Genomic DNA, 22,385 nt, shown 5'->3' on the forward strand with positions numbered 1-22,385 from the left:
AATAACTTTAAATGATAGTAGTTGGTTTACTTAATCCAGGAATGTCAACATATCTAAATTATTTTGTTTAACTTTTAATGGTGAAGATATGCTTTTTTTTATAGTAGTTTTGTTCCCTCATCATGAACTCATATACCTGTATCAGTGACTTAAGTTTAAATCCATGTATGCATTAAGTGACTTGTAACTTTGCCACAAAATATTAAACTTGTTCTATTTTTTTAATAAATATTTCTGAAGCAGTTGATATTTGTCTTAGTGTCCCTGACTGTAGAATATTTTTTAATATTTATTTTTGGGTTAAGTTGTTATATGTGTTACTATAATGTTTTATCAATTAATTGTTTTATGACTTTCATGTGTTAAACGTTGCAAGAGAAAGATTTACATCCACATAATTGACATGATTATGAGAATAAATAACATAACATCTGTCCTCTGGGACTGAACCAGCTGTGGCGAAAATGTCTCGTGCACATCTGCATCCTTTTATGGTGGATATGTATCTTATTTATGTAAAGGAAAACACAAAATTCAGTTGGCAAGTGACAAAATATAATGGAATATAATGCAGTAAGGCTCTCAGGTATTCTGTATTGCTTTCAGATATTTAATCTGTTCTCCTGTAGATCAACTTTTTCTCATTTAATGTGATCTCTGCTGAGTCAACACACATGTAGGCATGATTTATCCCTCCTGTTTTGTTTGGCAAAGTAACCTCTTTAAATGTACATGTTCATCATGTCAATGATAGACCTACATTCATGCATTTTAATTCATTTATAAACCTGGACTTTAATAGCTCATAGCCTGTGGTTGTAATTATCATCCTCTGCCATGATATTAGACAACTGTTGATTTGAATCATAGTTCAGTGTACTGAGTAGCTGAACAGCAGTCTGGTAATGATTCATTGAGTTGAGGTGTCCTTCCTTCTCCCTGATTGGTCCACGGCCTGGTTGTACAGATACTTTCACTTTCTGTAGATTTGGCGGTAGATTCAATACAGTATCAGGATGGCGCACCGTGCAGTCTTACATTTCCTTTGTGTGTTGGGAGTCTTTCAGAAAGGTGAGAAAGAGATGATACAGCAATGTTATAAAGGTCTAGCCATTATGTCATTTATTTGTCTTAATCTGAAAGCGCAGCTGTGTGATTCCTGCATGTTTAGTCTGATGTTGCTGCGTAATTACGCATCGTTTCGGTGGCTAATGATTTTGCATTGGTTAATTCAGTAATTATATCATAGTAGTATAGTTGATGTGTTTTTAATAATTTATTCTCTGATTCGTTACACATATTAATTTATATATGTTTGGTTAATAAAGCAATGATGTTTTAATGTTATCATTTATGTTCACTAAATGTTTTTATTATGTCAGTTCTGTAAGTAACTCCAAGTGTAGCTGTGTGACTACAGTATGTTTATTATTTATGGCAACTGCTTCATTACGCTTTGTTAATACTTTTGCATTGGTTAATTCATATTTTATCATTTTGAAAGTTTAACAAAAGATATTTGCTATATTTAAACAAAGTAAATTAAGTCAGATTAAAGAGAAAACTGAATATTTAAAGAACATGGTGTGGCAATGAGTGGACCTAACTGGGGTCATCATAACAATAGACTACTACATACTGTACATACATTCAGTGTCTAATGGGTGTGCGTAGTTATAATACAGACAGATTTCTGATCACATTTTAAACATGTCTTGAATTGATTTCTATGGTGTATCTTATAATAATTTATATGAGTTGTGTCTCCTGCAGGTCTAACAGCTCTGATAGAAACCCAGCACACTGTGGGGGCAGCTGTAGGAGACGAAGCCTGCTTATACTGTCACCTGATGCAATCCAGAGATGTTCTGCAAGTCACATGGCTGAAGATTTTACCTGAGGGAGAGAAGAACCTTGCTTATTACCACAGAATCTACGGTCAAACAGTGAATCCTGACTTTACAGATAAAATGGAGTTTAGATATAATGGACTGCAAAACACCTCCATAGTTATCAGGAGGGTGATGGAGGAGGATGAAGGGTGCTATCGTTGTTTGTTTAACACCTTCTCTGAAGGTGCTCTCAATGCTACAACCTGCCTGCAGCTCTATGGTGAGAATCTGCTGTGTTATTAGAGACATTTATATAACTCTCTGTCTTCTCTGCAATGTTTTAACATTTCAATATTTTATCTTTGCAGAGCTGCATGGACCCTTTCTTCATTTCAGTGAATCAACAGTTGTGTCCTGCTCAGCCACAGCTCGACCTGCTCCCACAGTAACACTGACTGTCCCTCACTACAACTCTACCAGTGTCACCAACACCAACGGCACAGTCACTGTCACCACTACAGCTGGGCTGTCTGGTCTCCATGGCAACAGCACACGGGTTGGATGTGCAGTGAGAGTGCTCTCTGGTCCTCAGATAGAGGTGTCTATGATGATTCCTGAGGTCAAACAGTCGTCTGATGATGGTGAGAAACACTTCCAAACATCCTGATTCATAAATACACTATAGTTCAGGTCTGTTGGAATCTGGATCTATTAACAGTGAGGATTTCTGTAATTTTACCTTTAGGTGGTCTCAGATCAATAACACCATTTGATCTGTAGTTGCTTTATGAATGAGTGTCACTAATTTCCCTCTTTTCTTACAGATTTCACTCTGATCATCGTGTCCGTGGTTGTGGCCGGTGTTTGTGTTTGTGTTTGTGTTTGTGTTTGCTTGTGTTTGTGGCGTTGCTGCAATCGTCACCGCCCTGCTTATACGGGACCATTGGAACTGGTAATTATAAACTTATTACTGTGAGACATGTGAATAACAGAGTACTGGCACTTATGTTTTTCACTTTAAGAAGCACTGAACACCTGTCTTGTTATAATACTGCTGTTATTATGCTCATGATTGATTGAGATCTTTTCAGACAAAACCCACAAATTAATCTTTGACTTTTCTTAAATTCTTCAGTCGGTCACACAGGGACTATGAGAAGAAGAACACACCACAAAAAGCAATCAAAGACACTGATGAGTGAGTCAATTTATTCATTTTTCACTTACACGTACATATTTATGCTTCTTTGCAAAAATGATTTAAAGGGGACCTATTATGCTTTTGTGCTTTTCATCTCTCCTTTAGAGTGTTATAAAGTTTTTTGTGCATGTAAAATGTCTGCAAAGTTATAAAGCCCAAAGTCCACGCCAAAGAGAGAAACACTGCTCCTGAAACGCTCAAACAGAGCGTTTCAGACAGAGGGTGAAAAGAGGTGCTGCAGCACATCCGGTATGACAAAAATAAAGCATTTTTTTAACTTTAAAGTATGTAAACACATTCTAGTAGAAACCTAAAATATAAGTATGCACCTGAAAATGAGCACAATAGGTCCTCTTTACCAAATGGAGGCTGAACCTACCTAGCATGTAACTAGTTTGATAATCAGACTGAATTGGAGGAATCACTGATCAAATGGGAGATGTTGGAGGTGAACCAGGCTACCAACTTGCGATACATTGTGTATTCACAGTCTGCATGTTTATCCACATCACTGTTGTTCTGAATGATTTGGAAACTGACTAATATCTTGTTTTTATCTGAAGGTTCAAAACACCTTTAATGAAGGAAGAGAACGAGCTGCGGCTACAGACGTCTACTGAGAAAGATAAAAACCACAACCACCCAAAAGCATCACCTGGGAAAGCAAGAAAATTATCTTTTAACTCAGTTAACTAATTAGTACCACAGAATAACCCACAAGACTGTTAATGCCACAACACAGAGAACATGTCTGCACCAGTTCATTGATTCCAGCAGATCAGTAGTTTTCATTTTGAAATATAATTTAGGTGATAGTTTTAATTCACTGTTGCATCCAGATGAAGCATCCTTTGTTTTGTACGTCTTTTTATACATACATTATCTGCTGCTGCTTTTTGTATTTTTATATTTAGAATATGAACTTCATATGAAGATAAAAAAATAAATATATTTTATAAATATAAATATAATTTATTCTCTTATTCATTTCATATATTAATTTGTATTTGTTTGGTTATTAAAGCAATGATGTTTTAATGTTATAAGGTATTTCACTTATGTTCACTACATGTTTTTGTTATATATATATATATATGTGTGTTTATATGTATGTATATAAGTATATAATAATAACATATACGTGTGTTTGTATATGCGTTTATATATGTATATACAGCATATACTGTATGTATGTTTACATACAGTATATACACACACTTATACATACATATATACAGTATACACATATATACACATACAGTATGTGTGTATATATATATGTGCATATATGTATACATATACTATATGTGTATATATGAATATCTACAGTATGTGTATATATATATATATACACACACATATATATGTATATCTATATGTGTATATATTTATATATATGTATACATATGGATAGTTCTAGGGCTATTTAATTATCTGTAAATATACATCATGGAACACAGACACAAATTTAAAAAAACCAAGACAGAACTTTGGAGAGTTAAAACAAGGAAATGTCCTGTGAGGTGATAGCACCATCTAGTGTGCTTGTTGGAGAAAAAAAGAAAGGAGAAAAGGTCATTCCTTCTCCCTGACTGGTCCGCGGCCTGGATCTTCATAAACTTTCACTTCCACTAAAGTTTGACGGTAGATTCAGTACAGCGTGGAACAATAATGGCGGACCGTGCAGTCTTACATTTCCTTTGTGTGTTGGGAGTCTTTCAGAAAGGTGAGAAAGAGATGATACAGCAATGTTATAAAGGTCTAGCCATTATGTCATTTATTATTCTGATAATCTGAAAGCACAGCTGTGTGATTCCTGCATGTTTATTGTCTGTTGCACATCGTTTTGGTGGCTAATGATTTTGCATTGGTTAATTTATTATTTATATCATATTTTGCAAAGGGAAAAATACATCCTAACACAATGTGTGCTGTCATCTCCTGCAGGTCTAACATCTCTGATAGAAACCCAGCACACTGTGGAGGCAGCTGTAGGAGATGAGGCCTGCTTAACCTGTCACCTGATGCAATCTAGAGATGTTCTGCAAGTCACATGGCAGAAGATTTTACCAGAGGGGGAGAAGAACCTTGCTTCTAGCCACAAAGACTTCGGTCAAAAAGTGAATCCTGACTTTAGAGATAAAATGGAGTTTAAATATGCTGGACTGCAAAACACCTCCATAGTTATCAGGAGGGTGATGGAGGAGGATGAAGGGTGCTATCGCTGTTTGTTTAACACCTTCTCTGAAGGTGACCTCAATGCTACAACCTGCCTGCAGCTCTATGGTGAGAACCTGCTGTCTTATTATAGACATTTCCATAACTCTCCATCTTCTCTGTAATTTTATATCATATGTCATCTTTGCAGAGCTGCATGGACCCTTTCTTCACGTCAGAGAAACAACAGTTGTGTCCTGCTCAGCCACAGCTCGACCTGCTCCCACAGTAACACTGACTGTCCCTCACTATAACTCTACCAGTGTCACCAACACCAACGGCACAGTCACTGTCACCACTACAGCTGGGCTGTCTGGTCTACATGGCAACAGCACACGGGTTGGATGTGCAGTGAGAGTGCTCTCTGGTCCTCAGAAGAGGTGTCTATGATGATTCCTGAGGTCAAACAGTCGTCTGATGATGGTGAGAAACACTTCCAAACATCCTGATTCATAAATACTCTATAGCTCAGGTCTGTTGGAATCTGGATCTATTAACAGCGAGGATTTCTATCATTTTACCTTTAGGTGGTCTCATATCAATAATACCATTTGATCTGTAGTTGCTTTATGAATGAGTGTCACCAATAATATCCCTCTTTTCTTACAGATTTCACTCTGATCATCGTGTCCGTGGTTTATGTTTGTGTTGTTGCTGCAGTCGTCACCGCACTGCTTATATGGAAACATCGGAACCGGTAATTATAAACTTATTACTGTGAGACATGTGAATAAGAGAGTACTGGCACTTATGTTTTTCACTTCAAGAAGCCCTGAACACCTGTCTTGTTATAATACCGCTGTCTCACAGTTATTATGCTCATGATTGATTGAGATCTTTTCAGACAAAACCCACAAATTAATCTTTGACTTTTCTTAAATCCTTCAGTCGGTCACACAAGGACTCTGAGTAGAACAAGACACCACAAAAAGCAATCAAAGACACTGATGAGTGAGTCAATTTATTCATTTTTCACTTGTACATATTTTTGTTTCTTTGCAAAAATGATTTAAAGAGGACCTTTTATGCTTTTTCCTTTTTCCTTTAGTGTGATATATAGTTTTTTGTGCATGTAAAAGGTCTGCAAAGTTACAAAGCCCAAAGTCCACGCCAAAGAGAGAAACTCTGCTCCTGAGCTGCCTGAAACACCTTGTTTGAAGCCCCACCTTTTCTTCCGTAACGTGGTGATGTCACTAAGTAACACGTTTGCATAACTGCTAGTTTGGTACGCCCTTAAACAAAGCAAGTTAATGCGGAGCTGGAGCAGATCCCGAAGAGTTTGGTCCAGTTGACCAATCAGAGCAGACTGGGCTTTTTGGGAGGGGGGGGGGGCTCAAACAGAGTGTTTCAGACAAAGGGTGGAAAGAGGTGCTGCAGAACAGCCAGCATGAGAAAAATAAAGCGTTTTTTGAACTTTAAAATATGTAAACATGTTCTAGTAGAAACCCAAAATACAGTATTCTCCTGAAAATGAGCACAATAGGTCCTCTTTAATCTGTCTTCACTCTGTCTATTTGGGGGCTTCACTTTCCTACCTACCAACTAGCTTGATAATCAAACTGAATTGGAGGAATCCAAATGGGAGATGTTGGAGGTGAACCAGGTTACCAACTTGCGATACATTGTGTATTCACAGTCTGCATGTTTATCTACATCACTGTTGTTCTGAATGATTTGGAAACTGACTAATATCTTGTTTTTATCTGAAGGTTCAAAACACCTTTAATGAAGGAAGAGAACGAGCTGCGGCTACAGACGTCTACTGAGAAAGATAAAAACCGTAACCACCCAAAACCATCATCTCTGAAAGGAAGAAAGTTATCTTTCAACTCAGTTAACTAATTAGTACCACAGAATAACCCACAAGACTGTTAGTGCCACAACACAGAGAACATGTCTGCACCAGTTCATTGATTCCAGCAGATCAGTAGTTTTGATTTTGAAATATAATTTAGGTGATAGTTTTAATTCACTGTTGCATCCAGATGAAGCATCCTTTGTTTTGTACGTCTCTTTATACATACATTATCTGCTGCTGCTTTTTGTTTTTTTCATATTTAGAATATAAACTTCATATGAAGATAAAAAAAATATAGAGTAGGAGTTGAAACACTAACAGAGTTTGCATTGAATGTCTGCTGCATATTTTTAGCAGCAGGTGCTTAACATGGCCAGTAGAGGACCTGCTTTCCTCTCATGTACTGCAGGAGAGTTGAGGCTGTTCAGACAGATCAGGGGCTGAAAGTCAGCAGCAGGAAACTGGAAACAGTTCAGTCGTAGTTAAATCTCTGAAGCATGGATTCTCCTGCTCCAGTCTCACATTACCTGTAGCACAGAGAGCACCTCAAGCACAGGGAGCTCACTTTGTCTTTGTGGACTTTCATCTGTCAGCTGGTAAGTTTGATGTCTTTTAGTTGCAGCATACTTGATTTGGAATATCTTGAAATGGTACTAGTTGGTTTACTTAATCCAGGAATGTCAACATATCTAAATTAGTTTGTTTAACTTTTTATGGTGAAGATATGCTTTTTTTATAGTAGTTTTGTTCCCTCATCATGAACTCATATATCTGTATCAGTGACTTAAGTTTATATCAATGTATACGTTAATTGACTTGTAACTTTGCCACAAAATATTAAACTTGATACCTTTTCTTAATAAATATTTCTGAAGCAGTTGATATTTTTCTTAGTGTCCCTGACTGTAGAATATCTTTAATATTTATTTTTGGGTTGAGTTGTTATATGTGTTACTATAGCGTTTTATCAATCAATTGTTTTGTGAAAAGAAATAACATAACATCTGTCCTCTGGGACTGAACCAGCTGTGGTGAAAATGTCCCGTGCACATCTGCATCCTTTTATGGTGGAAATGTATTTTATTTATGTAAAGGAAAACACAAAATTCAGGTGGCAAGTGACAAAATATAATGGAATATAATGCAGTAAGGCTCTCAGGTATTCTGTATTGCTTTCAGATATTTAATCTGTTCTCCTGTAGATCAACTTTTCTCATTTAATGTGATCTCTGCTGAGTCAACACACATGTAGGCAGGATTTATTCCTCCTGTTTTGTTTGGGAAAGTAACCTCTTTAAATGTGCATGTGGCACCTGTTCATCATGTCAATGATAGACCTACATTCATGCATTTTAATTCATTTATAAACCGCTGGAGTTGAGGTGTCATTCATTCGCGCTCTTGGTACTCGACCCGGATGTACTTACAGATACTTTCACTTTATGTAGTTTTAGCGGTAGATTCAGTATCATGATGGCACAACGTGCAGTCTTACATGTCCTTTGTGTGTTGGGAGTCTTTCAGAAAGGTGAGAAAGAGATGATACAGCAATGTTATAAAGGTCTAGACATTATGTCATTTATTATTCTGATAATCTGAAAGCACAGCTGTGTGATTCCTGCATGTTTATTGTCTGTTGCACATCGTTTTGGCGGCTAATAATTTTGCATTGGTTAATTTATCATTTATATCATATTTTGCAAAGGGAAAAATACATCCTAACACAATGTGTGCTGTCATCTCCTGCAGGTCTAACAGCTCTGATAGAAACCCAGCACACTGTGGTGGCAGCTGTAGGAGACGAAGCCTGCTTGAACTGTCACCTGATGCAATCTAGAGATGTTCTGCAAGTCACATGGCAGAAGATTTTACCTGAGGGGGAGAAGAACATGGCTACTTACAGTGAACGATTTGGTGAAAGAGTGCTTGCTGGTTTTCAGAGTAAGCTGGAGTTTAGATATGCTGGACTGCAGAACAGCTCCATAGTTATCAGGAGGGTGATGGAGGAGGATGAAGGGTGCTATCGCTGTATGTTTAACACCTTCTCTGAAGGTGCTCTCATTGCTACAACCTGCCTGAAGCTCTATGGTGAGAACCTGCTGTGTTATAAGAGACATTTCCATAACTCTCTATGGTCTCTGTAATGTTTTATCATTTAAACATTTTATCTTTGCAGAGCTGCATGGACCCTTTCTTCACGTCACAGAATCAACAGTTGTGTCCTGCTCAGCCACAGCTCGACCTGCTCCCACAGTAACACTGACTGTCCCTCACTACAACTCTACCAGCGTCACCAACACCAACGGCACAGTCACTGTCACCGCTACAGCTGGGCTGTCTGGTCTCCATGGCAACAGCACACAGGTTGGATGTGCAGTGAGAGTGCTCTCTGGTCCTCAGATAGAGGTGTCTATGATGATTCCTGAGGTCAAACAGTCGTCTGATGATGGTGAGAAACACTTCCAAACATCCTGATTCATAAATACTCTATAGCTCATGTCTGTTGTTTCTATTTTCCAGGTTTTGATGAGGAATCTGGATCTAATAACTGAGGATTTCTGTAATTATACCTTTAGGTGTTCTCAGATCAAAAAATAACATTTGATCTGTAGTTGCTTTATGAATGAGTGTCACTAATTTCCCTCTTTTCTTACAGATTTCCCTCTGATCATCGTGTTCGTGGTTCTGGCCTGTGTTTGTGTTGCTGCAGTCGTCACCGCCCTGCTTAAAAGGAAACATCGGAACCGGTAATTATAAACTTATTACTGTGAGACATGTGAATAAGAGAGTAGTGCACTTATGTTTCTCACTTCAAGAAGCACTGAACACCTGTCTTGTTATAATACTGCTGTTATTAAGCTCATGATTGATTGAGATCTTTTCAGACAAAACCCACAAATACATCTTTGACTTTTCTTAAATCCTTCAGTCGGTCAGACAAGGACTCTGAGGAGAACAAGACATAACAAAAAGCAATCAAAGACAATGATGAGTGAGTCAATGTATTCATTTTTCACTTGTACATATTTATGCTTCTTTGCAAAAATGATTTAAAGGGGTCCTTTTATGCTTTTGTGGTTTTTCCTCTCTGCTTTAGTGTGTTATATAGTTTTTTGTGCATGTAAAAGGTCTGCAAAGTTGCAAAGCCCGAAGTCCATGCCAAAGAGAGAAACACTGCTCCTGAACTGCCTGAAACACCTCGTTGAAGTCCCGCCATCTCTTCCATAACATGGGGATGTCACCAAGTAACACGTTTGCATAACGGCTTGTTTGGCACACCCTCAAACAAAGCCAGTTAGAGTGGAACTGTAGCGAAGTCCAAAGAGTTTGGTTCGGTTGACCAATCACAACAGAGTGGTCCAGCTGACCTATCAGAGCAGACTGGGCTTTTTTGGAGGGGGGGGGTCTCAAACAGAGCGTTTCAGAAAGAGGGTGAAAAGAGGTGCTGCAGCACAGCCGGTATGAGAAAAATAAAGCGTTTTTTTAACTTTAAAATATGTAAACATGTTCTAGTAGAAACCCAAAATACAAGTATGCACCTGAAACTGAGCACAATAGGTCCTCTTTAATCCGTGTTCACTCTGTCTATTTGGGGGCTTCACTTTCCCACCTACCAACTAGCTTGATAATCAGACTGATTTGGAGGAATCACTGATCAAATGGGAGATGTTGGAGGTGAACCAGGCTACCAACTTGAGATACATTGTGTATTCATAGTCTGCATGTTTATCCACATCACTGTTGTTCTGAATCATTTGGAAACTGACTAATATCTTGTTTTTATCTGAAGGTTCAAAACACCTTTAAGGAAGGAAGAGAACGAGCTGCGGAAACGGACGCCTACTGAGAAAGATAAAAACCACGACCACCCAAAAGCATCATCTCTGAAAGGAAGAAAAATTATTTTAACTCAGTTAACTAATTAGTACCACAGAATAACCCACAAGACTGTTAGTGCCACAACACAGAGAACATGTCTGCACCAGTTCATTGATTCCAGCAGATCAGTAGTTTTGATTTTGAAATATAATTTAGGTGATAGTTTTAATTCACTGTTGCATCCAGATGAAGCATCCTTTGTTTTGTACGCCTTTTTTATATACATTTTCTGCTGCTACTTTTTGTTTTTTTTATATTTGGAATATAAACTTCATATGAAGATAAAAAATAAATACATTTTATAAATATAAATATAATTTATTCTCTTATTCATTTCATATATTAATTTGTATTTGTTTGGTTATTTAAGCAATGATGTTTTAATGTTATAAGTGATTTCACTTATGTTCACTACATGTTTTTGTTATATATATATATATGTGTGTTTATATGTATGTATATAAGTATATAATAATAACATATACGTGTGTTTGTATATGTGTTTATATATGTATATACAGCATATACAGTATGTATGTATACATACAGTATATACACACACTTATACATACATATATACACATACAGTATGTGTGTGTATATATGTGCATATATGTATACATATACTGTATGTGTATATATGTATATCTACAGTATGTGTATATATGTATATATATACACACATATATATGTATATCTATATGTGTATGTATGTATACATATGGATAGTTCTACGGCCATTTAATTATCTGTAAATATACATCATGGGACACAGAAACAAAGTTCAAAAACCAAGACATAGAACTTTGGAGAGTTAAAACAAGGAAGAGTCCTGTGAGGTGATAGCACCATCTAGTGTGCTTGTTGGAGAAAAAGAGAAAGGAGAGAGAGAAATGTGGTATAAATTTGGAAAGAAGGTCACAAATCAGCAAATCAGAACTATTTATGTAAAACAGTCAGGTGGTGGTTTTATTCAAAATTGTATATATTATATATACTGTATATTATATATATTCTAAGTGTGTTGGTATTTTTGCACTTTTCTTGCAGTTTTGTACTTTAATGTAAAGTTTTTAGGGCGTCAGACACTTAATGTCCTGCGTTCTGGTGAATTTTTCTTCATCCTTTTATGGTGAAAATGTCTTTTATTTATGTAAAGGAAAACACAAAATTCAGATGGCAGGTGACAAAATATAAGAATATAATTGAATATAATGCAGTAAGGCTCTCAGGTATTCTGTAGTGCTTTCAGATATTTAATCTGTTCTCATGTAGATCAACTTTTCTCATTTAATGTGATCTCTGCTGAGTCAACACACATGTAGGCAGGATTTATCCCTCCTGTTTTGTTTGGCAAAGTAACCTCTTTAAATGTGCATGTGGCACCTGTTCATCATGTCAATGATAGACCTACATTCATGCATTTTAATTCATTTATAAACCTGGACTTTAATAGCTCATAGCCTGTGGTTGTAATTATCATCCTCTGCCATGATATTAGACAACTGTTGATTTGAATCATAGTTCAGTGTACTGAGTAGCTGAACAGCAGTCTGGTAATGATTCATTGGGTTGAGGTGTCCTTCCTTCTCCCTGATTGGTCCACGGCCTGGTTGTACAGATACTTTCACTTTCTGTAGTTTTGGCGGTAGATTCAGTACAATATCAGGATGGCGCACCGTGCAGTCTTACATTTCCTTTGTGTGTTGGGAGTCTTTCAGAAAGGTGAGAAAGAGATGATACAGCAATGTTATAAAGGTCTAGCCATTATGTCATTTGTTTGTCTTAATCTGAAAGCGCAGCTGTGTGATTCCTGCATGTTTAGTCTGATGTTGCTGCGTAATTACGCATGGTTTTGGCGGTTAATGATTTTGCATTGGTTAATTCATTATTAATATCATGGTCACAGGGGCGGCCGGCCAGACAGCCACACACAAAAAAACATTACTACTATTAATAATAATAATAATAATAATAATAATAATAAATTATACAAATTGTCAATATTTGTGTGTTTAAAATATGGATTGCTCCCAGTAATATGTGCTAAATATGACAGAAAATCATCCGTGCAAAATATATGGTTTTCCTGCAGGTCCCCTGACTCCCCTCCTCTCTGTATGTCTGAAGTTCAGCTCAGCCAATAACTGATTCAAGCTATGAACGATTGACATTAAATTTAGCCAATCAGCGTCCTCAAATCTGATACGAGAGGGGCGATTATTGTTTGTTTTTTTATTTCAAAATGACAGTATCCATAGTAACAGCAGAAAACATTAAAAACATTTACATACAAAAGAAGCATAGCGAAAACATAAACAAAGAGCTATGCCAAACATAAAAGGACAACAGAAATGAAACAAAACAAACATAAAATTAAAAAAAAACACTCAATAAAAATAAATAAATAAGTAGATAATAATAAAAAAACAAAAACGCGAGAGTATGACAATAATTTCACTTAAAAACTTTAAGTTTATTGCATACATTCATTGTTTTCATTGCTTTTTTGTTATGTGAGGAAGAAATTGTTGACAGATGTAGATCCATTTCTTTCATAAATACAAAGAAATTAGGCTTTTTGGGGGGTAATTTTACACTTAAAATTAAATTAATAAGAAAAAATGCATTACTATCTTTGCCACTGTAATCATAGCATAGTAACCAAATATAATATTTCTATAGTACAGTGCAAAATCTGAGAAAATGTTAACAAGTATAAAATTATTAACATCTTTCCACAATGAGAGGGGCGATTATTTATCGCCCCAAACTTGTTTTAATCATATTTGCTTCAATCTCACCTACTTCATCTTTCAAGTACCAAACATAAAAGTACACATTATGCAGAATAATGTGTATTATTGGATTATACTTATTGATGCATTAATGTGTTCATCACTTTAATGTTGCAGCTGGTTAACGTGGAGCTCATTTTAATGACTTTATATACTGCTGGGTAGTTTAATCTATAATAATACATCATTTATTCCTTGATTATATTTTGTATTAATAATCTGAATCTGTAAAGTAACTAAAGTTATTAAATCAATGTAGTGGAGTAAAAAGTACAATATTTCCCTCTGAGATGTAGTAGAGTAGAAGTAGAAAGTATCAGAACATGGAAATACGTAAAGTAAATAAAGTACAAGTACCTCAAAATTGTACTTAAGTGCAGTACTTGAGTAAATGTACTTAGTTAATTTCCACCACTGAGTACATGTCATAGTGTTGTGTTTTTCTAAGCATTCATTACTGCTCCTGTTGGAATAAAATAATTGTTGATTATTTAACTGCAAAGTAGTAATGTGTTTTTGATACCTTCACTTTTTTGCATTAAATCATACCGGGATGTTTGCTGAAATTGATCCGATGTGGCACAGCCCTATCTAGAAACATTTCCACCAGCCGCCACTGATCCTAACACAATGTGTGCTGTCATCTCCTGCAGGTCTAACAGCTCTGATAGAAACCCAGCAGACTGTGAATGCAGCTGTAGGAGATGAAGCCTGCTTGAACTGTTGCCTGATGCAATCTAGAGATGTTCTTCAAGTCACATGGCAGAAGATTTTACCTGAGGGGGAGAAGAACATGGCTACTTACAGTGAACGATTTGGTGAAAGAGTGCTTGCTGGTTTTCAGAGTAAGCTGGAGTTTAAAGATGCTGGACTGCAGAACACCTCCATAGTTATCAGGAGGGTGATGGAGGAGGATGAAGGGTGCTATCGCTGTATGTTTAACACCTTCTCTGAAGGTGCTCTCATTGCTACAACCTGCCTGCAGCTCTATGGTGAGAACCTGCTGTGTTATTAGAAACATTTCTATAACTCTATCTTCTCTGTAATGTTATATCATATTTTATTTTTACAGAGCTGCATGGACCCTTTCTTCACATCACAGAATCAACAGTTGTGTCCTGCTCAGCCACAGCTCGACCTGCTCCCACAGTAACACTGACTGTCCCTCACTACAACTCTACCAGCGTCACCAACACCAACGGCACAGTCACTGTCACCACTACAGCTGGGCTGTCTCGTCTAAATGGCAACAGCACACAGGTTGGATGTGCAGTGAGAGTGCTCTCTGGTCCTCAGATAGAGGTGTCTATGATGATTCCTGAGGTCAAACAGTCGTCTGATGATGGTGAGAAACACTTCCAAACATCCTGATTCATAAATACTCTTTAGCTCAGGTCTGTTGGAATCTGGATCTATTAACAGTGAGGATTTATTTTTACCTTTTACCTTTAGGTGGTCTCAGATCAATAATAACATTTGATCTGTAGTTGCTTTATGAATGAGTGTCACTAATTTCCCTCTTTTCTTACAGATTTCACTCTGATCATCGTGTCCGTGGTTGTGGCCTGTGTTTGTGTTTGTGTTGTTGCTGCAGTCGTCACCGCCCTGCTTATACGGAAACATTGGAACTGGTAATTATAAACGTATTAGTGTGAGACATGTGAATAAGAGAGTACTGGCACTTATGTTTTCCACTTCAAGAAGCACTGAACACCTGTCTTGTTATAATACCGCTGTCTCACAGTTATTATGCTCATGATTGATTGAGATCTTTTCAGATAAAACCCACAAATTAATCTTTGACTTTTCTTAAATCCTTCAGTCGGTCAGACAAGGACCCTGAGGAGAACAAGACACCACAAAAAGAAATCAAAGACATTGATGAGTGAGTCAATTTATTCATTTTACACTTGTACATATTTATGCTTCATTGCAAAAATGATTTAAAGGGGACCTATTATGCTTTTGTGCTTTTCATCTCTCCTTTATTGTGTTTTATAGTTTTTTGTGCATGTAAAATGTCTGCAAAGTTATAAAGCCCAAAGTCCACGCTAAAAAGAGAGAAACACTGCTCCTGAAACGCTCAAACAGCTTTTCAGACAGGTGCTGCAGCACATCCGGTATGAGAAAAGTAAAGCGTTTTTTGAACTTTAAAGTATGTAAACATGTTCTAGTAGAAACCTAAAATATAAGTAAGCACCTGAAAATGAGCACAATAGGTCCTCTTTACCAAATGGAGGCTGAACGTACCTATCATGTAACTAGCTTGATAATCAGACTGAATTGGAGGAATCCAAATGGGAGATGTTGGAGGTGAACCAGGCTACCAACTTGCGATACATTGTGTATTCACAGTCTGCATGTTTATCCACATCACTGTTGTTCTGAATGATTTGGAAACTGACTAATATCTTGTTGTTATCTGAAGGACTACACCTTTAATGAATGAAGAGAACGAGACGCGGAAACGGACGTCCACTGGGAGAAAAAAAAACCACGACCACCCAAAAGCATCATCTGGGAAAGGAAAAAAATTATCTTTTAACTCAGTTAACTAATTAATACCACAGAATAACCCACAAGACTGTTAGTGCCACAACACAGAGAACATGTCTGCACCAGTTCATTGATTCCAGCAGATCAGTAGTTTTGATTTTGAAATATAATTTAGGTGATAGTTTTAATTCACTGTTGCATCCAGATGAAGCATCCTTTGTTTTGTACGTCTCTTTATACATACATTTTCTGCTGCTGCTTTTTGTTTTTTTCATATTTAGAATATAAACTTCATATGAAGATAAAAAAAATATAGAGTAGGAGTTGAAACACTAACAGAGTTTGCATTGAATGTCTGCTGAATATTTTTAGCAAAAGGTGCACAACATGACCACTAGAGGTCCTGCTTTCCTCTCATGTACTGCAGTAGAGTTGAGGCTGTTCAGACAGATCAGGGGCTGAAAGTCAGCAGCAGGAAACTGGAAACAGTTCAGTCGTAGTTAAATCTCTGAAGCATGGATTCTCCTGCTCCAGTCTCACATTACCTGTAGCACAGAGAGCACCTCAAGCACAGGGAGCTCACTTTGTCTTTGTGGACTTTCATCTGTCAGCTGGTAAGTTTGATGTCTTTTAGTTGCAGCATACTTGATTTGGAATATCTTGAAATGGTACTAGTTGGTTTACTTAATCCAGGAATGTCAACATATCTAAATTATTTTGTCTAACTTTTGATGGTGAAGAATATGCATGTTTTAAAAAACAAACAAACATTTAACTGAAAACATTTAACTTCTTTTAGACTAGTTTTTTTCTCTCATTATGAACTCATATATCTGTATCAGTGACCTAAGTTTGAATCCATTTATGCATTAATTAACTTGTAACTTTGCAACAAAATATTTTACTTGTTATACCTTTTCTTAATAAATATTGCTGAAGCAGTTGATATTTTTTTATCTTTAATATTTATTTTTTGGTTGAATTGTTATATGTGTTACTATAGCGTTGTATCAATAATATTTTTTTAGGATTTTCATGTGGTAAACGTGGCAAAAGAAAGATTTACATCCATATAATTGGCTTGATTATGTGAAAAAATAACATAACATCTGTCTGAACTGAACCAGCTGTGGTGAAAATGTCCCGTGCACATCTGGATGTAGGGCCACATATTATGATTTAGTTTGTCAATCCCTTTTTTGGTAAACGTGAAATATTCAGCTCTCCTGAATATGACACTTACTGCCTTTCTTAGGCTTTATCTGCTTGTGTTTCACATTAAAAGCCTAGGTTATATCTGCTGGTGTTTCACATTAAAAGCCTAGGTTATATCTGCTTGCGTTTCACATTAAAAGCCTAGGTTATATCTGCTGGTGTTTCACATTAAAAGCCTAGGTTATATCTGCTTGCGTTTCACATTAAAAGCCTAGGTTATATCTGCTGGTGTTTCACATTAAAAGCCTAGAGTTGATTGAATCAGATTTGCAGTGAGACATCAGTGGCGTTTTTGTAGTGGAAAAGTGATTTACCGTTACCCAACAGGAGCATGCTGCATGTTTGAAGCCAGATGGTTGGCGTGTAAAAGAGCACATGACGCCCTGTAAAGCTCTGAGGTCTGGATCTGGTCTGTCTTGTGGTTTTTAGGCGGTTTGCTTGATCAAAGGCTATGTTTATGCCCGATCCCTGCTGTTTCCACCTTTTTGTCCAGGATATAGAGATCCAGCATCTTTCTATTGTCCTCTAAACACAATGTGATGTTAAATTATAGCCAACCAAGAGCTGCACCATCCACACACCCGTACAAACCGTAATCATGACTAATGCCTCATCATCACTTCTCGCAGCATCACCCGGCCACTGTAATTTCTTTGAGGTTGGATTTCAGGTATTGATTTTGAAATCTCGAGGTCGCCGCCGTCTAGACATCAAAGTGTGGCAGCTTGTTTTGCTGCCGGATGATTGCGGGTTTACTTGACAGGGTGTGCATGCTGTGGATTACAACCTCCAGGTGATGTTTCATGAATCAGCAGCTGTTGTTGATGCTTACACATTGTATCGCCATGGCAACGAATGTCCCAAAGTGGCAAAATCTTGTGTTTTCATTCACTTCTAAGCAAAGAGTGTAATCTGTAATGATGCTGGGACGATGCTGTCATTGCTAATGTCATCCTCCTTCATGTTTCCCATCACAGCAGACAGTGTGTCAGTAAGATGCAGCTACAACTGTGCTGACCAGCAGCAGCTCAACAACACCAGACAGCTGACAAGGGTATCTACATCACGGCCTCACACTTGTTGCTTTGATAATGTTTTTAATTGTATGTAGCCACAAACTAGTTGTAGGTTTAGGTTGTGGTCGAGGCTGTTTAAGCTCTGACAGTTGTGTTTTCAGCTGCAGCCTGGATGTGATTCTGGCCCAGTGTGTGCGTTGGTGACCCAGCCTCAGTGTGCGATGTGTCGACCTGCCTTGACCCTGTGTCTGCTGCTCTGGAGTGTCGGACCGGCTGTCTCCAGAACTCAAGGTACGTTCCGCATCCATTTGTGCTTTTTTGGTTTGGGAGATAGTTCAGTTTCCTTGGTACTGAGTTCTCTGCTTGGCAGTGATGGGAACTATAACTAAGTGCATTTACTTAACTTAACAATACTTTGACTGTTTTCATTTTCTGCTGCTTTATACTTCTACTGCACAATATTGTTAAAAAGAAATATTGTACTTTTTACTCCACTACGTCTATCAGAAAAGGTTTTGACAATATTTTACATTAAAAAAACATGTCAGAAGGCTAATAAAATGTATTGCATTCTGGCTTTGTACCAAAAAAAGCTGCATCTAGTTGGGGCTCCATGTCATGTTTCAGATGTAAAGAGGCATTTCCCCTCTAAACTTCTCCGATGGTTTTATTTAGATAACTGTTTGACGCTCGAAGACGTGAAATGATTGAACGTTTCATATAAAATCTTAGAGATTAGAAAATTAGTGGGGGCCTGACCACAGGTTGGGTATTTTACTTAATTTACGTACTTATTTTAAGCCCAACAACGACGTTTTGTCCTGAACCTAACTAAGTGGTTTTCTTGCCTGAACCTTAGTTAGTGTTTTTTCTATCCTAAACCTAACTGCGGACGTTTGCGTGGTGCACAAATGACACTCGAAAAGGCTAAAATGTGTACTCATGACACGCGGAATGGCCGTGTAATGTGCTATTTATACGTTTTCCCGTGAGACCGGGTTGAAATAGTTAAAACTGGCTCCACCTCGACCAGCTACAACAATAAAATATTGCTCTAACATTGATGCATCAGTATTAAATATTTAATATAATAATATATCAATCTCAGGGACCATTTCTCTGCAGTGCTTTTGATACTTTAAGTACATTTTGCTGATTTTACTTCTGTACTTTTTTGAATGAAGGACTATAAATTGTAATGGAGTTTTTTTACATTGTTGTTATGCTACTTTTAATTTAAAGAGGACCAGTATTATGCTTATTTTCAGGTGAATGTTTGTATTTTGGGTTTCTACTAGAACATGTCTACATACTTTAATGTTCAAAAACTGTACTTTACTTTACTCATACCGGCTGTGCTGCAGCACTTCTGTTCACCCTCTGTCTGAAGCGCTGTTTGTTACTTGGTGACATCACCACGTTACGGAAGAAAAGGCGGGACTTCAAGCAAGGCGTTTTAGGCAGTTCAGAAGCAGTGTTTCTCCCTTTGGCGTGGACTTTGGGCTTTGTAACTTTGCAGACCATTTTAATGTAGAAAAAACTAGATAACACACTAAAGGAAAGAGAAAAAGCACAAAAGCATAATAGGTCCTCTTTAAGTAAGTTCTCAGTCCTTGTCCCACCACTGTATTTTGCCAGTACATGAAATTGACACGTATCTCTGAACTCAGGTCAGGTCACAGCTCCTGCCAGTCTGAGCGCGGAGGTGGGCCACTCCCTGCTGCTCGGCTGCAACGTCACCACGGAAACGGGCGACACCGTCCGGCAAGTGCGCTGGCTCGACCGGTACAAGAAGGTCCTGCTGGCGTACGAGCAGGGCGTGCCGGTGCGCATCAGCCACCAAGATCCCAACGTGCTGCTCACCGCCACCAACAACGACGCCAGCTACATCACCATCAAGAGGGTGCGGCCCGATGACGAGGGCTGCTACCGCTGCATCTTTGACGTTTACCCCCGGGGCCCGCTGGAAGGCACGACGTGCATCAGCGTCACTGGTCAGTCTGGGATTTTGGTTCCTAGCTTCTGTTATCTTAAAGAACAAGTTATTTTCCAGTGCTGCAGCTCACTCCTAACATCTGAACTTTTTTTCACAAAGACAAATTAGGATCACAGAGGGTGTTTGTTGTTCTTCTAAACCCCTTAGGAGACAGGAAGTTGTAGATACAGCCCACCCACCCAGCTGGCCTTCCTGTTGTTGCTATTAAATGTGTTTTATTACACCCAGACTCCTCTTGTTGCACAAACGCAGCAGGCCTGTAAAGGTTTTATTGTGCATTTTGATGCCAGCAGAAATCTACATGCAGCCACCATACAGTCATCTTCATTTTCTTGATATTAAAGGTACTATTGATAATATTCGGCAACTAGATGTTGCATTCTCCCTCCGCCGTTCCATTGCATTTACTTCACAACAAGTGGTTGCCAGGCACTTACCATCAATCTCTATAAAAATGTTATCAATAAGACCTTTAATTATTAATAACATTTCCTTTGTCCCAGGTAAAGTGCGCCTGGAGGGCAACAAGACGGCGGTGAGCGGGAAGCCGGTGACCCTCTCCTGCTGGTACAGCCTCTCCGAGAGGGTGCGCCAGGTGCTGTGGAGGAAGACGGCCGAGCAGGGCGACACCACCAAAGTGGCCTCCTTCGCCACGAACCGCCACCAGAGCACACAGGAGCAGTACAGGGGTCGGGTCAGCTTGAGTCAAACCTTGGGCGACACCCAGCTGACCATCAAGGCGGTCAGGACGGAGGACGAGGGCTGCTACACCTGCGAGTTCCACACATACCCAGACGGCACCAAAAGTGACGTCGCCTGCCTCTCTGTTTATGGTGAGTGCCTGTGTACTATCTCTTTTCCTCAATGTAAATCACACTGTATGATGTGAACGTAAAGGTGTATGAAAGTAGGTGTTTGGAGAAGTATTTAAAGTAGATCGGGATCTTTTATTTAAATCTTTTAATTAGACTTTGGCATGTAAAACTGGTGGCGTGCCCCTTTATCTATTTTGGGTGGTGCCATCGCAAATGAATTATCATGTTTGGTGAAGCTATTTCGGCACTTATGACGAATGTTCGGTGTTTCCAGACATTGTTCTCAACAATCAGATAAAGATGACGTTTCCATTCCTTCGACTACTCCTTGCTGTCATTTTCTGGGAAAAAATGATGCTACTAGGGTGTTAAATGATAATAATATGGGTCGTGAACTAGCATCTAAAAGGCACATTACCAAAGCTTTACACTTGGAATTTGCTCCCCTTGAGAAAAAACAGAAATTATTATTATTTTATTATTTAAAGTTACTAAAATGAACACCGGTCCCCGCTGGGAGCCAACACCGACACCACGCTGCTGGAGGTTCAGGCCGTGTTGCTAGGCCCGCTGGAAGGAAGGGTGGCACCGGAGAATGAGAACCAGGACTGAGCGGGGCAGACTGTCAGACCCGGCTGCAGTAAAATTAGTGTTTTTCTAAAGGGACTCTGGTGCTCAGGGACCGCCAAGATCAACACAAAGTGAAAATTCCTCGCTTAAATGTGGATTTTTATAGAGACGAGCCGAAAATAGTTTGGAATGGCTGTCTCTAGATTGGCCTATATACAAAAACACAAAAATCTACAAGAAAATACATACAGAACAGCATAAAAAAACAACATTAAATTGTATTACATTTATTTTTATGGATCTTTAAAGCAAACCTGTACAGTTCAGGCTGAATGCAAACACTGCACACTTGAGGGATTATTTTCCAAATGACCTTGACCCATATAGTCCTGGAGATCCACTGTAAACTGAGAGGAAATGTGTGCTACTATATGTGTGTGTGCATCCGAGACATAGCTCAGGAAAGGGAAGGAAGCGCTGTGTATAAACAAACCCTGAGTTTCTTTAGTGGGTCATTCAGCTACTGTTTTGCCCGCTGCTGTGCCAGAGAGG

At 38.2% G+C, this 22,385-nt stretch overlaps 3 protein-coding genes and 1 pseudogene across 6 annotated transcripts in view; all 4 read left to right on the forward strand.

The window, feature by feature from the left end:
- LOC141763209 (OX-2 membrane glycoprotein-like) overlaps nucleotides 1-22,385 on the forward strand; it is a 58,957-nt gene that overhangs the window by 27,771 nt on the left and 8,801 nt on the right. The window contains exons 1-5 of one of the 3 annotated variants that reach the window (XM_074627692.1): nucleotides 16,747-16,835; nucleotides 18,414-18,490; nucleotides 18,614-18,743; nucleotides 20,123-20,446; nucleotides 20,952-21,281. In XM_074627692.1, coding sequence (XP_074483793.1) covers nucleotides 18,674-18,743; nucleotides 20,123-20,446; nucleotides 20,952-21,281 — 724 coding nt within the window. In that variant the 5' untranslated portion in view covers nucleotides 16,747-16,835; nucleotides 18,414-18,490; nucleotides 18,614-18,673. Of the gene's footprint in view, nucleotides 1-16,746; nucleotides 16,836-18,107; nucleotides 18,230-18,413; nucleotides 18,491-18,613; nucleotides 18,744-20,122; nucleotides 20,447-20,951; nucleotides 21,282-22,385 lie in introns of those variants that run through there. The other 2 variants (XM_074627691.1, XM_074627689.1) reach the window with 2 other exon arrangements.
- LOC141763210 (nectin-4-like) lies at nucleotides 1,012-11,239 on the forward strand. 2 transcript variants are annotated; one of them, XM_074627694.1, is made up of 6 exons: nucleotides 1,012-1,071; nucleotides 8,798-9,136; nucleotides 9,225-9,497; nucleotides 9,705-9,795; nucleotides 9,978-10,040; nucleotides 10,146-10,609. In XM_074627694.1, the coding sequence occupies exons 1-5, from the start codon at nucleotides 1,017-1,019 to the stop codon at nucleotides 10,012-10,014; spliced, it is 795 nt and encodes a 264-aa protein (XP_074483795.1). In that variant the 5' UTR covers nucleotides 1,012-1,016; the 3' UTR covers nucleotides 10,015-10,040; nucleotides 10,146-10,609. The 2 variants fall into 2 exon arrangements, with proteins under 2 accessions (XP_074483795.1, XP_074483794.1); XM_074627693.1 differs by lacking the exons at nucleotides 1,012-1,071; nucleotides 10,146-10,609 and adding exons at nucleotides 8,518-8,576; nucleotides 10,839-11,239.
- Nucleotides 2,440-7,092, forward strand: LOC141763287 (OX-2 membrane glycoprotein-like; annotated as a pseudogene).
- Nucleotides 12,598-15,614, forward strand: LOC141763336 (uncharacterized). Its single transcript, XM_074627905.1, has 5 exons — nucleotides 12,598-12,652; nucleotides 14,379-14,717; nucleotides 14,798-15,070; nucleotides 15,257-15,356; nucleotides 15,548-15,614. The coding sequence occupies exons 1-5, from the start codon at nucleotides 12,598-12,600 to the stop codon at nucleotides 15,612-15,614; spliced, it is 834 nt and encodes a 277-aa protein (XP_074484006.1).

Source organism: Sebastes fasciatus, chromosome 24 (assembly GCF_043250625.1).
Source record: "Sebastes fasciatus isolate fSebFas1 chromosome 24, fSebFas1.pri, whole genome shotgun sequence".
Taxonomy (NCBI): Eukaryota; Metazoa; Chordata; class Actinopteri; order Perciformes; family Sebastidae; genus Sebastes; species Sebastes fasciatus.

Coding starts and splice junctions, on each gene's coding strand:
- LOC141763210 (XM_074627693.1), top strand. CDS start 8,519: ATGATGGCACAACGTGCAGTCTTACATGTCCTTTGTGTGTTGGGAGTC. Junction 8,577..8,797: donor GTTGGGAGTCTTTCAGAAAG/GTGAGAAAGAGA, acceptor CATCTCCTGCAG/GTCTAACAGCTCTGATAGAA. Junction 9,796..9,977: donor AAAAGGAAACATCGGAACCG/GTAATTATAAAC, acceptor TAAATCCTTCAG/TCGGTCAGACAAGGACTCTG.
- LOC141763336 (XM_074627905.1), top strand. CDS start 12,598: ATGGCGCACCGTGCAGTCTTACATTTCCTTTGTGTGTTGGGAGTCTTT. Junction 12,653..14,378: donor GTTGGGAGTCTTTCAGAAAG/GTGAGAAAGAGA, acceptor CATCTCCTGCAG/GTCTAACAGCTCTGATAGAA. Junction 15,071..15,256: donor CAAACAGTCGTCTGATGATG/GTGAGAAACACT, acceptor CTTTTCTTACAG/ATTTCACTCTGATCATCGTG.